The sequence below is a fragment of the Populus nigra genome, chromosome 5, assembly GCF_951802175.1.
Source record: "Populus nigra chromosome 5, ddPopNigr1.1, whole genome shotgun sequence".
NCBI classification, from domain to species: Eukaryota; Viridiplantae; Streptophyta; class Magnoliopsida; order Malpighiales; family Salicaceae; genus Populus; species Populus nigra.
In genome coordinates this window covers 21,820,933-21,836,630 of record NC_084856.1, presented here as the reverse complement: position 1 = coordinate 21,836,630, position 15,698 = coordinate 21,820,933, and the positions used below count along the sequence as shown (strand labels likewise).

The 15,698-nt window shown below is 37.4% G+C and overlaps 1 protein-coding gene and 1 pseudogene across 1 annotated transcript; both read right to left on the bottom strand.

Moving 5' to 3' along the window:
• Positions 1-1,965: 1,965 nt before the first annotated feature.
• On the bottom strand, positions 1,966-4,707 carry LOC133695309 (kinesin-like protein KIN-14S; the record flags this gene model as incomplete). Its single annotated transcript, XM_062117232.1, has 6 exons — positions 1,966-2,225; positions 2,665-2,937; positions 3,037-3,300; positions 3,401-3,497; positions 3,684-3,802; positions 4,686-4,707. Coding segments are annotated over 5 exons (711 nt in total), but the record flags the coding sequence as incomplete, so codon positions are not given.
• Positions 4,708-4,709: 2 nt separating this feature from the next.
• Positions 4,710-15,406, bottom strand: LOC133694888 (disease resistance protein RPV1-like; annotated as a pseudogene).
• Between the last annotated feature and the right edge of the window lie 292 nt (positions 15,407-15,698).

Below are 15,698 nucleotides of genomic sequence, written 5' to 3'. Positions count from 1 at the left end.
CTTTTTCTTACTGTGGCCAAATGAAATAACAGCGCAGAAGGTGAATCCCAGGAACTGATCAGTGTTAGTAGTACGGTGCCAATGAGCTGGAATATTTAATGAAGATCCTCCTGTATTTTTATAACAGAACCACTCCGGGACTTCCAACCCAGGAATACACAGCCTAACTCTAATTGGCTTAACAAAATATTCCTGCACCGAAGAGAGTGAGAATGTGAGATACATATACAAAATTATCATGAAGGAATACAATCCTTCATGTCACTCAAGGAAGTAGGGGACACATCATTCAAGGAGTTGAGATGTACAATTGAATGATATCAGAAAATCTCACATATTTAGTGCTGAGTTTTGAGTCCTGAGCAGAACACAAAATCTGAAAGTGAAAATGTCAATACGAATGTACTGGGTGTTTCAATATCAAAACCAATCAACATGTATGCTTGAAGTCTCTGGTTGCTTTCTTGGCTTCTGGAATCGATTGTTCTCGAACCTAGCTTTAACGATAAGTGAATGCAGCAAGTCTGCCTCAGCTGAACAATCATAAGGCACCTCCAAGACACTGCAGAATCAATGCAAGAACAAGTTAATGGTAAGACATAAGAAGTAAACCACAACTGTGGTCCTTGGATTGTTTTCTTTTTCATGCATTGAAGATAAAACAGAACCAGTTTTCTGTTTTTGTAGAGGAGATGGTGGAGGCATGAAATTGGTGATTTTTCTCAAAAGCATCCTCAACTTTGAAGGACACAGAGGTGGCTTCTTATCTACTTTTCTCTTCTCTTCTCTTCTACTTGTTTCGTAGACTGAGAAGCGGCAGCGGCAAAGGCTCTTGATTCCTACTTTAGTCTAGTTTTTCTTTCCTCACCTAACTGATTCTCAAGCTCTCGAACCTATTGTAAGAAAAGTTATTTGTTAGTCTACAAAATGACTTAAAAATGCCACTTAAGGGACAATAAACGCAAAAGAAAAACGAAAAAACAGCTCCAATAAATTTTCCACATGTTTCATAGTAATAATAAATAAATAAATAAAACCATTAAATGGAGCTCAAGCCATCATAATTACCTTTTCTTGGAGAGATCTGCAGATATGTTCTCTAGCAGCAAGCCTCAATTGCAATGATTGCAAGCTATCCTGCAACTTCTTTGTTCCCTTCTCGTCATGCTTTAACTTTTCAACTTGATTATTTGTAATCAAAAAAGGAAAGAAAAAAGAAAGAAAATATGAATCAAGATAAAAGAAACCGAGACAAACGAAATTTCATCAAATACGAGCAGTATGTATTTACCCCATTTGCTTGTATTTGACAAGTTCAGTGAGATCAGCCTGTTTGCGGGCAGGACCACTTTCAATTCCTCGCACTCGACTCGCAAAATTTAGTGAGCAAAGAGTCTCTCCAAGGTCAGTAACACTTGGACTTATTTGGACAAACATCAAGGTCTTACATACAATCTCCTCCTGCATTCATGTTTCACTTAGCATCATTTACTGACAAACAAGACAATAAGAATGACTGGTAACCATAAAAAATAGTAAACTTAATACTCACCGAGAGAGCTCTGTAGCATATGGGTTAGCTTTGAGTTCCTAATCGGAAGAAAACAAATATCTTCATTAATATGATAATTGGATAGCATGTTACAAGAGTGACTGTGTGAGAGAAAGACCTGTAAGGAATGTGGCCAGTTCTAGATGCGAGGGCAGATATAACATCACCAAGTGCTGAAAGAGATTTATTAATGAATTGCGATTCCTTCCATCTTTCACCATCAACATCAACCTTTCCCACACGTTCACTTCCAGCCAAATCGACCGTCCATAGGTGACTCCTTGTCTTTTGTCCATCAATTAAATTCTCCCCTTTCACTGTTACTCGCAAAAAACTATAGACCAACAATGTTGTGGTCATTAATACTACCACTTTAATTAATCAGTATATTCCTTGAATAGTTTGGATTCACGGATCCAAAAAACTATTTAGTTGCTATTAAATGTGATATACCATAAAGTATATTCTTAGAAAGAATAAACCAAGAAAAGAAAGCAGAGTTCATTTTTACCCATGAGAACGGCTGCTAAGCTCATTAGCGCTGGTTGATCCAACAGACCTGGCCCGACTTCCAGACTTGAGTAAATCCCACACATCCTCCGTGCCAGTCACCCGAGTTTCAACAAGTCCTGGGACTTCTTGTGTTCCTTCAGCAGTTTGTTTTATCTCCAACCTTCATGCATGTAAGAAAACTAAAATTTCATCGAACTTCATTCATGTAACTCAATTTCTTAACGTTAGACTATAAATCTTTCATACCAGTGGGCTTTCAAATAGGAGTCTTTACATAATCTTTTAAACCCTAAACCCAATTAGATGTCATGCTTATCTACACTAGAGAGGAGCAAGGTATTTATTATCATTTGCTATCGAGTGCTCAAATGAAAATTGGGCTGATACAGAACTTCCACGATCCACTTTTCTTGTCAAATAGCCACACGCATGATGTTTGTACTAACCAATAGTTAATTTCCCTCACCAAGTAGCAAAATGATATAAATCAGTGCTACAGAAAATTATTAATATAAAATTTTTGCAACCAAAAAATTTGACATAAATGACTATATTTTGATTATCAGATCAATACAGTAGCAATAAAAGAGGAAACTAACTTTTAAGGCGGTTGGTTGGAACTATCAATCAAGAGGTCCCTTATCTTCTCATTGTAAACCTCCATCATACTAACAAAAAGGACCATATCTCATAATGCCACTTCTCTCTTGAGAACAACTCATCCAATGTTCTGTAGTTCACTCCCCTATTTTCTGGGCTGCCCTCCATAGTAAATGTCTTTCCAGTTCCAGTTTGTCCATAGGCGAATATGCAGACATTGTAGCCATCCAAAACTGAAGCGACTATTGGTTTAGTTTGTACAAAAACAGCCTCTGCATATCATACAGACATAGGATTAAAAGCTTCAATTGCACATATAATCTTTAACAGGATGTCTGCAGTAGCAATACATAAATAAAACATCAGATCACCTTGATTATCCTCAGGCCCAAAAACATGGTCAAACTTAAATTGCTTTTTGGAAGAATCAGAGGAAGTGATCTGCAACTCATTATCTTGGGAAGAGTCAAATTCAACTACATACTTCGAACCATTTGTTATTTCGACTTGATTTAGTGGTCTGCATCTACAGAAGACCCTAATATTCCTTTTAAGCTTGATCACCTCATTGTAAAGCCTCTTCCTCTCAGACAACTCTTGTAGATACTTCTTTTTAAGAAGTTCATATTCATTACCTGACCAATATTTCAACTAGTAAACTATCAAAACCAAACCCCTCTAAAAAAATAAAAAATGAAAAGAAGAAATAAATTAGTTTCACTATTGGATACTCACCGAGTTTTTGAAGGGTGTCTAAAATATTGGGGCCAAGAAAGGAATCCTTGGCAGTCTTTACTTGATTAGAGAGATTTGAGTGTTCTTTCTTCAAATTCTGAAACAACAACAATTAAATTCAAAGAAAGATAACAAATCAATACCCCCATCAACATAATAATGCAAAAACCTAATTTACTAGCTAAAACAATGAAATTTAAAATTGCCCGAATTCTACAACTAAAACCAAGTCTTTTCAAGTCATCATACGATACCCAACACCACCAAAGTTCAAAATAAGTACCTGAATTTTATCACTTAAATTGATAATTTTCTGCAAAATGGGCAGTGTTGGACCCTGAGATGGGGAAACTTGTCGAATTCTATTAGATACGCTCTCCTCCTCCGAATTAATAGTTTCTCCTGACAATTCATTAAAATCAAAATAACCTTTTTGAGTCAAAACAATTTCAATATAAAATACAAATGTCTACAGTTCTACAGCTCCGAATTTGACTCAATTTCAATATAAAATACAATTTCAATATGAAAAAGCTTGAGGTAACCATTGATCCCGTCATGACATCATGGTAATTTTATAAAAAATAAATTATAAAATATATTTTTTAATTAATTTAATGTTAAAAAATTTAATTAAAAAAAATCAATTAAAAAAATATATCAATTCAACCCGGGTTAACTTGTTAAACTCGGATTATGAGAATGGGAATCTATAGAAATAAATAAAATAAAAATATGAAGTTAAATTCTCAATCAGCTCAATGTTAAATGATGAAAATAAAAAAATCAATTAAAAAATGACCAAAAAAAACTTGAGATATCTGTGGTAACCCACAAAACTTGTAACCTAGATCTTGAGATCTCAATAACCCCATAAAAAACAAATAAACAAATATGAAGCTAAATTCTCAATCAATCTAGTGTTGAAGGATGAAATTGAGAAAAAAAAATCTATTAAAAATAATAAAAATTAACTCGGGTTAACTTACCAAACCTGAATTTTTTTATTTATTTTTATCCCAAATTTAGAACCACCCCTTAAAATGATGTCATTTATATCATAAATTTTAATGGTGGGGTTAATTGGTAATATGTGATTGATGGGATCCAATTGATAATTATTATTTTGTTTTGTTCGGGACCTAGTTAAGAATCATGTTAAAGTAGGAGGATAAATATATCCTTTTCTTCTCTAATTCATAAGACTATTTGGTTTCATGTTTGATTCAATTTAATTGAGTTGCTTCATATTTGTATAGAAAAAGAAGAGGAGAAGACGAGTTACCAATGTCACAAGTTTGTCCATTTTAGCGTATGGTTGCTCCTACTTTAACAATGGATGGACTCCACACTTAACCACCACATCAGTAGCTCCGCACAGTGGTTTGAAATGAAACGAGGCCTCCTTGAAAAAGCACTTGCAGTGGACACTCCAAATGAACACATGCTCCCTTTTCCATACAATACTGCTCGCCATTCTTCCATATTCTCTGTAGTAGTAGGAACTGAGATCAATCTGGGTTCCATCTTTGATTATCAAATGGCATTCACATTCAATATTAACCGGACGCCTTTCCTCGCTTTGGCCAAATGAAACAACAGCGCAGAAAGTGAAACCACGACAACAATGAGCTGGTTGCCGGATTTTTACTGAAGATCCTTCTCTATTTTTATAACTAAAACACTCCGGGACTTCGGACCCAGGAATACACAACCGAACTCTAATGTTCTGACGATCATATTCCTGCATCGAAGAGAGTGAGAATGTGAGATACATATAAAAAATTATCGTGATTTTTTTCTTTAAATAAATCAAGATCGAGGGAGGAAGAATTCACCTGATAAAACAATGATGTTGCCATGTGTCGAATTCGTAAACGGGCATCACCCATAATTCTAGGGCGTGAATTCTGATCCAGTTGGAGGCAATTAGAGAAATTGAATTCCTGATTATAAACTTTATATTCTTTATGACCTTGCATGAATATACTTGCTACAGATTTTAGAGAGATGCAACCTGATGCGATTAAAACTAGAAGAGTTGATGGAAGCTCTGGTAAACATTGAAGCCGTTTGCAATCATCTAAATAGAGTGCACTTAGCTTAGTAAGGTGCTTGATGCTTGCAGGTATCCTCTCAAAATCAATCTCAGATAATCTCAATTCTGTTAGCCACACCAAAGAGCCTAATCTCTCCAGAGTTTTTAACACACGAGAATTTCCCAAATTTAAAAATTCATGGCAGCCCAATTTATAGGTGGATGATGCAATTTCTTCTACTTTCTGGAATCCACTCAGCATATAACAACGTTGTTTGTCATATCCATTAAATTCAAGATCAATAATGTTGTTTGGAAGACTTGCTAGTTTTAAGCAACTACTGAGATTGAGTATAGTAAGACGTTTCAACTCGCCAATGCTTTCCGGTAGACTTTTTAGTCCTGAGCAACCAGTAAGGTAAAGCGCATCCAGCCATCTCAACGCGCCAATGCTGTCAGGTAGACTTGCTAGTCCTGAGCAACCATTAAGATGAAGCGATTGGAGAGATTTCAACGCGCCAATGCTGTCCGGTAGACTTGCTAGTCCTGAGCAACCACTAAGATCAAGCGATGGGAGAGATTTCAACGCGCTAATGCTGTCCGGTAGACTTGCTAGTCCTGAGCAACCACTAAGACCAAGCGATTGGAGAGATTTCAACGCGCCAATGCTGTCAGGTAGACTTGCTAGTCCTGAGCAACCACTAAGAAAAAGCATGTCGAGAGATTTCAACGCGCCAATGCTGTCCGGTAGACTTACTAGTCCTGAGCAACCACTAAGACCAAGCCATTTAAGAGATTTCAACGTGCCAATGCTGTCCGGTAGACTTGCTAGTCTTGAGCAACCCCTAAGATCAAGCTGGTCAAGAGATTTTAACAAACCAATGCTATTTGGTAAACTTGCTAGTCTTGAGCAACCACTAAGATTACGCTATTTTAGAGATTTTAACGCGCCAATGCTGTCAGGTAGACTTGCTAGTCCTGAGCAACCATTAAGATAAAGCGTGTCGAGAGATTTCAACGCGCCAATGCTGTCCGGTAGACTTGCTAGTCCTGAGCAACCTTCAAGATAAAGCGATTGAAGAGATTTCAACGCGCCAATGTTGTCCGGTAGACTTGCTACTCCTGACAAATCACTAAGATAAAGCGATTCAAGAGATTTCAACGCGCCAATGCTGTCCGGTAGACTTGCTAGTCCTGAGCAACCATTAAGATCAAGCGATTGGAGAGATTTCAACGCGCCAATGTTGTTCGGTAGACTTGCTAGTCCTGACGAATCACTAAGACTAAGCGATTGGAGAGATTTCAACTCGCTAATGCTGTCTGGTAGACTTGCTAGTTCTAAGCAACCATCAAGCTCAAGCCATTCAAGAGATCTCAACCCGCCAATGCTGTCCGGTAGACTTGCTAGTTTTGAGCAAGAAAAAAGAAAAAGCTTTACAAGAGATCTCAACTCGCCAATGTTGTCCGGTAAACTAGCTAATTTTGGCTGACGACCAAGATTAAGCTTAGCAAGACATTTCAACTTGCAAATGCTATTTGGAAGACTTGCTAGTTTTGAGCAAGAATAAAGATCAAGCTCTGCAAGAGATTTCAACTCATCAATGTTGTCTGGTAGACTAGCAAGACTTTCACAAAAAGATAAGTTTAATCTAACAAGTTGAGGGAGGCACCCAATTGATGATGGCAAAGTACAGAAACTCTCGAATCTGGTAAGTCTGGTGCTGTATGTAATCGAGGAAGGTATACCTGGATGTAGAACCTCAAGGTGTGGGACTTTAGACAGGTCTGAATCAATTAAGCTCAGCTTTGAGGAAGGGGGGTTCATTAATTTTAAATTCTCAAGTGGCTGTAAATAATAATAAAAAAAAAAGTAATGTAAGAAAAGATAAATGTTATGAATAATTTCAAAATTGTCCTGTATTTGAAAAAGAAGGGTGATAAAGCATATATACCTGGTATTCATTCCAAAGTTGTTCAAGCTGGCTACAAGGCATTTCAAGTTGAAAAGGTTTCTTAGGGAAAAAATTTGATGGCAAGGATTTCAAAGGGTAATTATACCAGTAGAGAAACCTTAGCTCACTTGAAAGAAAGTGAAGCCCTTGTGGAAGGCGGATTCCGACCCTCTTTCGATTCATAATTTGCTCCTTCGAGCGATACTTTAAGAAAGGTGGGTAATAGATTCTGAGCAATCTTAAATTATACATCCCTTCAAATGCTGTAGGACTTAAGATCATTTCTTTTGGAATTGCAAGCAAGTTGAGGGATATGCTTTCCACTTTTGATCTAGTCCCCTATTTAATAAATTAAAGCAAAGTGTAAATCAGTATATATATAACAAATAAAGAAGAAGAAGAAGAAGCTGGCCTTGATATATATTCGTGTCCAAGGCTACATCTCTTAGCTTATATAAACAAGAAAGTCAAGCAACAGTCAATTAAATAACTTGGAAACGTTACCTGAGTTGTTAATACACGACAGACATCCTCAGCCTCCCACAACCTGCGACGTTCTCTAGGGTCATCATTTTCTCGGAGGACGATTTCTCGCCCTAGAAGTAGTAGTACATCATGCATCCAGATCTTGTCTTGAACAATTTTTATGAGACACATATCAGCGAGACGATCGATCCCACTTCTTTCTTTCAGATCTAGTGTTTGTTGGAGGATATCCCTTTCGCACAGTCCAAAGAAACATGCTATATCAAGAAATATTTTCTTTTCTGTCTGATTTAATTCATGATAACACATTTCCAAATGTTTCTTAATGTCTTCGCTACCATTTGTTCTTAGCTGTGCCACCGTACTTTCCCAGTATTCAACACTCCTTTCATTGTATAGATTGGCACCTAAAACCTGGAGAACTAATGGAATGCCCTTAACACAGCTTACCACAGTTTTTGATAGCCCAGTATATCCTTCTATGGGACGATCTTGTTTAAAAGAATGTAAGCTGAAGAGTCGAAGTGCATCGTCTTCATCTAAAATTTCAACCTCGTAAATTTTGTCTTCATCACATGCATTTATAAGCACTTGCCTATCTCTACTAGTCACCATGATTCTACTTCCTTGGCCAAACAAACCATCCTCTCCTAGTAAATATTTTAAATCTTGTGGATCATCGACATCATCAAGAACTATGAGGACTTTTTTTCTTTGAAGCATTCGCTTAATGGCCGGGGGTAACCCTATTGGGCGTATAGTCATATCTTTTTTCTCTAATACTTCACCAAGAATTTCCTGTCTTACATGATTCACTCCATGCTTCTTTGATTCTTCCCTCACATTTTGGAAAAAGCAATGGCCTTCAAATTTACTACGGTTTCGATGATACACAACATCAGCCGTCGTTGACTTACCTATACCACCCATCCCCCAGATTCCCACGATGAGCACACCGGTTGATCCAAAGGATAGTAATGATTCGATGTCTTTAACGCGTGATTTCATTCCAACAAGGCGTTCTGCATCGAATTAGAGTGGCAGCTCATGGCTAAATTTCTTTTGAATGTCGGAAACAATTTCCTGAATTAGCTTGGTCTCATCCCTGCAGTGCATAATAAATAAAGTGTTTGATTTCTGGTATTTTGTTGAAGAAGAAGAAGAAGAATATGATAGAAGAAATAAAGCTTGAATGTGCAGAGAAGTTTAATGAAGAAGTTCTGTATATTTTTCTTATTGTTTTTCAATTCTGTAGCCTTGCTTTTATACTTAATTCATGTAACTGATTCCTTTATTTTAGGAATCAAGATCATCTCACGTAAAACTGATTTACAATCAGTTTTGTAACAGTAAAAACAGAAAAACAGAAATAACGGTTTTAACTGCCTTCTTAACTGTTTTAACAGAATTTCTGCAACTTCTTCATCCTTCTTGCTGCAGTCTTCTTCATCGATTTTTATCAACAGTAATCAGCTTAGCTTTCAACAGCCTCTCCTAAGCTGTTTACTGATTTAACTCCAAGATCCAGTCTTAATTTCTTAAATCTGTCTTTGGGTAATGCCTTTGTGAAGATGTCTGCAAGTTGTTCTTCACTTCTGCAGAACTTGACATCAATTACTCCTTCTTGCAGAGCCTCTCTTATAAAGTGATACTTTCTGTTTATGTGTCTTGTTCTCTGATGAAAAACTGGATTCTTGGCCATCGAAATTGCTGACATGTTATCACAGAACAAGGGTGTTGCTTCAGCTTGCATTTCCCCAAAATCATCAAGCACAAACCGTAGCCAAATGGCCTGAGCAGTTGCTTCAGATGCTGAGACATACTCAGCTTCTGCAGTTGACAATGCTACTGTGTTTTGTTTTACAGAAGACCAGGAGAATGCTCCACTTCCAAAACTGAATGCATAGCCTGAAGTACTCCTGCTATCATCTTCACTTCCTGCCCAATCTGCATCACAAAATCCAATGAGAGTTGCTGATTGCTCCCTCACATATTCAATCCCATAACTGAGAGTTCCTTGCACATATCTTAGAACTCTTTTTGCAGCTCCCATGTGAATCCTGGTAGGTCCAGTCATGAACCTTGATAATAAACTTGCAGCATACATTAGATCAGGTCTTGTAGCTGTCAAATATAGTAGACTTCCTACTATTCTTCTATAAAGACTTTCATCAGCCAACTCACTTCCATCTTTCTTCTTCAGTTTCTCTCCAGTGGCCAGGGGAATGGAAACTGGTTTGCAATCATCAAGTCCAAACTTACTGAGCAGAGATTTGGCATATTTCCCTTGATGAATAAACACTCCTCGATTGGTTTGCAGTATCCCCATGCCAAGAAAATGGTGAAGAAGTCCAAGATCAGACATCTCATATCTCTGCATCATTTCCCTTTTGAATTCATTGAGAAGCCTCTCACTGCTGCCAGTGTACACTATGTCATCAACATAGATTGAAACTATGATCAAATTTCCTTCCATGTCTGATCTTGTATATAGAGTAGCTTCACTTCCACTCCTTTTAAAATTGCACATAGAGAGATATGTATCAATCTCACTATACCAGGCTCTCGGTGCCTGTTTTAATCCATACAAAGCCTTTTTTAGTTTGTAAACTTTGTGTCCTGCATTCTTTACTTCAAACCCTTCAGGCTGCTCAACATATACTTCTTCTTCAAGTACACCATTTAGGAATGCTGACTTGACATCCAATTGAAACAACTTCCATCCCTTCTGTGCTGCAAGTGCAATGAGAGTTCGAATTGTATCTAACCTTGCTACTGGTGCAAAGGTTTCATTGTAATCAATTCCAGATTTCTGTGCATAACCCTTTGCTACAAGTCGAGCCTTGTGTTTCTGAACTGATCCATCAAGATGAAGCTTGGTTTTGTACACCCATTTCACTCCTATAACAGGTTTATCACTTGGTCTTTCCACTAATTCCCAAGTATTGTTCTTCTCTATCACTTCCAATTCTTCCTTCATAGCCTCCTGCCAGGCTTTATCCCCAGCAGCCTCTTGATAATTCTCGGGTTCTATGATGCACATGTGACACCTTGCATATATGTCTTCCAAGGTCTTTAGTTTCACTGGAGTAGAGCTTGGTGAAGATTGTTGACTGTTAACACTATCAATCTTCTCGGCTGACTCTTCAACTATAGGATTTTGATTGCAATGTTCAACATTGTCGGGTTGAATTTCAGAAGTGTGTTCCTCAAGATTCTCACCTTCAATTATACCTCCTTCATGATTGAAGGACAAGTGGATTTGGTTCATCAGTTTTCCCTTCCAATTCCACGCTTTATCTTCACTGAAAATCACACTTCTTGAGAGAACAATCTTCTTAGTTTTCAGATCATATATCCTATACCCTTTTTCACAGCTGCCATATCCAACAAACACTCCCTTTCCAGCTTTGCTATCCCATTTCTGCCTTAGTGATGCTGGGATATGTGTGTAACACAAGCAACCGAACACCTTCAAATGCTTGACTCCTGGCTTCCTTCCCGTGAAGGCTTCAAAAGGAGTCTTTTCTGCAACAGATGTTGTATAACATCTGTTCTGTATATACACAGCTGTATTAACAGCTTCTGCCCAGAAGGTTACTGGCATTCCTTTCTCTATCAGCATAGATCTCCCCATCTCACAAATTGTTCTGTTTCTCCTTTCTGCAACTCCATTCTGTTGAGGGGAGTATGCAACTGTCAATTGCCTCTCCATTCCTTGCTTCTCACAGAACTCTTCAAATTCTTTAGAAGTATATTCTCCTCCTCTGTCACTTCTTAGCTTCTTCAATTTGTGTCCACTTTGCAGCTCAACGAATGCTTTGAATTTCTTGAATACATTCAGTGCACCAGATTTATTTCTGAGAAAGTATACCCAGCACATTCTTGAGTAATCATCAATGAATGTGATGAAGTATCTGTTTCCTCCCACAGAGTCATTCTGCATTGGTCCACACAGATCAGTGTGGATCAATTCCAGTGGATTGCTTGCTCTCCACACTTGCTCTTTGATGAATTTCTCCCTGTGATGTTTGCCTGATGCACAGCCTGCACAAACATCTTCTACTTCAGTCAGAGCAGGAAGTCCACACACCATCTCTTTCTGCTGCATCTTCTTCATGCTGGCAAAGTTCAAGTGTCCAAGTCTCCTATGCCATATCCAGGAATCCTCAGTCACTGAAGCTTTCCTTGCTGCAGGTGTAATACTTTCAAGTGAAAGTGGAAAGCATCGATTTCCTCCCATGATTACTATTGCTATAACATTGTTGAGGCTTTCATCATCAAATATTACTGCCTTGTTACCTCCAAACAGAATGTAATAGCCATGCTCCATCATCTGCCCTACACTTAGTAAGTTTTCATCCAATCCGGGAACAAGCAACACTTCTTTTATGTATCTCTTCCCATGCTGAGTTTCCACAACCAATGTACCTTTTCTAGTAGCTTGTACAAGGTCTCCTGAGCCCATCTTCACTTTGCATGTTACTGATCTATCAATGTTGATTAATTCAGATTCTTGAGAAGTCATGTGATTGCTGCAGGCACTATCCACAAACCATATCTTTTTGTCTTGCAAACTTGCAGCATGGCAAGCATAGAACATGGTTCCAGTGATGACTCCTTCTTCTTTAGCATAATTTGCAAGTTGTTTGTGATTCTGACTTTCACAATCTTTTGTAATATGGCCAAACCGATTGCATCTTCCACATCTTGGTTTTCCTTTGTGCCTGCACAATCCAAAATGATGTTTTTGACAAACTTGACACTGTGGTTTTTCTCCTGCTTGACTGCTCCCACCACTAGTGTTATTCCAGTTTGAGTTGCTGTAATTCAGAGTTCTGTTTGGATTCCAGTTTGATCCCCTCCTGTCTTGTGGTTGCCATTTTTGTGTAGGTCTGCCTTGGAAACTCTTGTGAGAATTGTAAGCTTGATTGTTTCCAATTTTAAAACTGCTAAAGGCTTTTTCTGTTCCTCTTAGCTTATCCCTTTCATCATGCAGATCCTCCCTCTTATCATATACTTTAACAGAAGCAATGACTTCTTCTGCTCTTAGAACTTCAAGATCACGTGTCTCTTCAATTATAGACACAATGGATTTATATCTTCTGCTTAAACTCATTAATAATTTCTGCACAATTCTGTTTTCTGATACATCTTCACCTAATGATTTTAGGTTGTTTATAGTTGCAAAGAATTTAGCTAGATAACCATCTAAGCTTTCACTTTCTGTCATTCTCAAATATTCAAAGTCTGCTCTTACTCCTTGAAGTTTCACAGCTCTAACCTTTTTATCTCCTCTGAATTCTCTGCTCAAGATGTCCCATGCTCCTTTTGCAGTTTTCTCATTTCTTATACGTGGGAATAGATCATCTGTTAATGCTCCTTGTATGAGGCTTAAAGCCTTTGCATTCTTGATTTTTTCTTCTCTGGATGCCGTGGATGCATGCAATATAATTTGATCAGCCTCATTCTCTTCATCGCCTGATCCTCCTGCAATCTCAGGTGCTTGATGAGACTTTATTCCATCTTCAACTACTTCCCATAGATCGAGTGCTATGAGGACAGTTTCCATTTTTACAGCCCAAAAATCATAATTCGTGCCATTGAACTGTGGAGTTCTTAAGTCTCCTCAGCTGAGCTTGATCCTACCATTTTTGAGTAATTAACAGTTTAATCAATCTCTTTTTTTCACAGTCTACGCCCCTCTCAGGAATCAGTTTGTAGCTCTGATACCATGTTTGATTTCTGGTATTTTGTTGAAGAAGAAGAAGAAGAATATGATAGAAGAAATAAAGCTTGAATGTGCAGAGAAGTTTAATGAAGAAGTTCTGTATATTTTTCTTATTGTTTTTCAATTCTGTAGCCTTGCTTTTATACTTAATTCATGTAACTGATTCCTTTATTTTAGGAATCAAGATCATCTCACGTAAAACTGATTTACAATCAGTTTTGTAACAGTAAAAACAGAAAAACAGAAATAACGGTTTTAACTGCCTTCTTAACTGTTTTAACAGAATTTCTGCAACTTCTTCATCCTTCTTGCTGCAGTCTTCTTCATCGATTTTTATCAACAGTAATCAGCTTAGCATTCAACATAAAGAACAAAGACATGCTGTCATAACCTAAGAAATTTTATCATAACATCAAACACGACATTATTCTGGAACAAAATGGTTTACATAAGTTGGGGTTTAATATGCTGCAACTAAATTAATAACTTACTTAATGACGTTTGAATCCCAGCCCTTGAGATTAGCTATTTCTTTCAAAGCATGTCTCCAACTCTCTACTTCTTCAGAACTGCAATCTCTTTCATGCTTGCAAAGTGCATCTCTATAGCTCCCAGTCAGATTTTGAACATGGGTGGGATCAAGTCGGTAAAAAACTGGTAAGACCATCTGTTGTTTGGTCTCCATGCACTCAAGAATCTTGGAGAGTTCCCTCAAACAGAAAGTAGAATCTGCATAATTTTCAGAGAAAATGACTAGCGAAATAAACGACTCTTCAATCCTTTCCAAGAGGGCAGGCTCGATCTTTTCTCCTCCATCAAGTTTATTATCGATGTAAGCATCAATGTGGTTTCGCTGCAAAGCATCATAAAGATGACTGGTGAAACTATTGCGGGTGTCTGTGCCTCTAAAACTGAGGAACACTTCGTGCTTCAAATTAGTATAGAGTAGTGGAGAAGAAGAGGAAGCCATATTTGTATATGCTTGATATATGTAGAAGTAAGCTCTACTTGTGATAATTATTCCCTGTAACAAGCAATAAGAAAACAAACGATATAATTATTATAATTATAGTTATAATGGTCAGTAATATAACCGAAACCATATTATTTAACACCAACTGGAAAATTCAAATGGAGAAGTGAGATCAGAAGGCAGACTGCAAAAATTGATTGACAATCCATATTTTTATTCTTTCAGATTCACTATTAGTCAAAGACTAGCTAGTTGAGATCTTACACCTGATAAATAAAGAGAGAAGCTAGTGGATGGAGGACAGTTGGGAGATTATTTGAGTTCTTATATTAAATAAAGGCTAAATAAGGACGTTGAGGTCAGTTTCCTGAAAGGAAAGTGTATAACATCAAACTACTATTGTTTACTAGCATACGCTGAGCGAGTGGAGATTATCTAACCAATTATAAGTTGGGAATGAAAATTAATAATTTAATAGAGTACGCGCATGGGTTGACTCACCACACAAAGACTCAACATTTTTAAGAAGAAAATCAGAAAGGAGATAGAAGTGAATAATAACTGTCAGAAGATAATGAGATAGAAAGAACAGAGCAGGAATATTTAAGAAGAAAAATATGAGCCCAGCAAAGAAGAGCAATGAAAGTTATAAAGAGAGGAGCCAGTGGGAAATTAGCTGAGATCTTAATTAATTACAGAGTCATTTTGAGCTAAAAGGGAAAACTCAATAACATATATAAACAGCATGAATGATGCTACAGCTATGGCCAAACAAGTGGAATCTAACCCAAAACAGAGAGAAATTAATGGACGAATAGGAAGAAAGTTGTACCAGTTATTAATCAAGGGCAGCTTGTTGATCTTTAACCCTCTGTGTGTGCCTCAACGAGGATATATCGTCTTCTTTCTCTTGTTTCCTTAATGTGCCATGGAAGAGACGTTGAGGTCAGTTTCCTGGAAGGAATGTGTATAACATCAAAGATTCGCATGGGTTGACTCACCAGACAAAGGCTCAACATTTTTTTGTAATTAATTATTTTAAAAAGTTGAATTAATGGAGGAATTAGACCAGAATACGTGGGGAATTAGATTTTATTAATTATTATCTCCAACCAAAC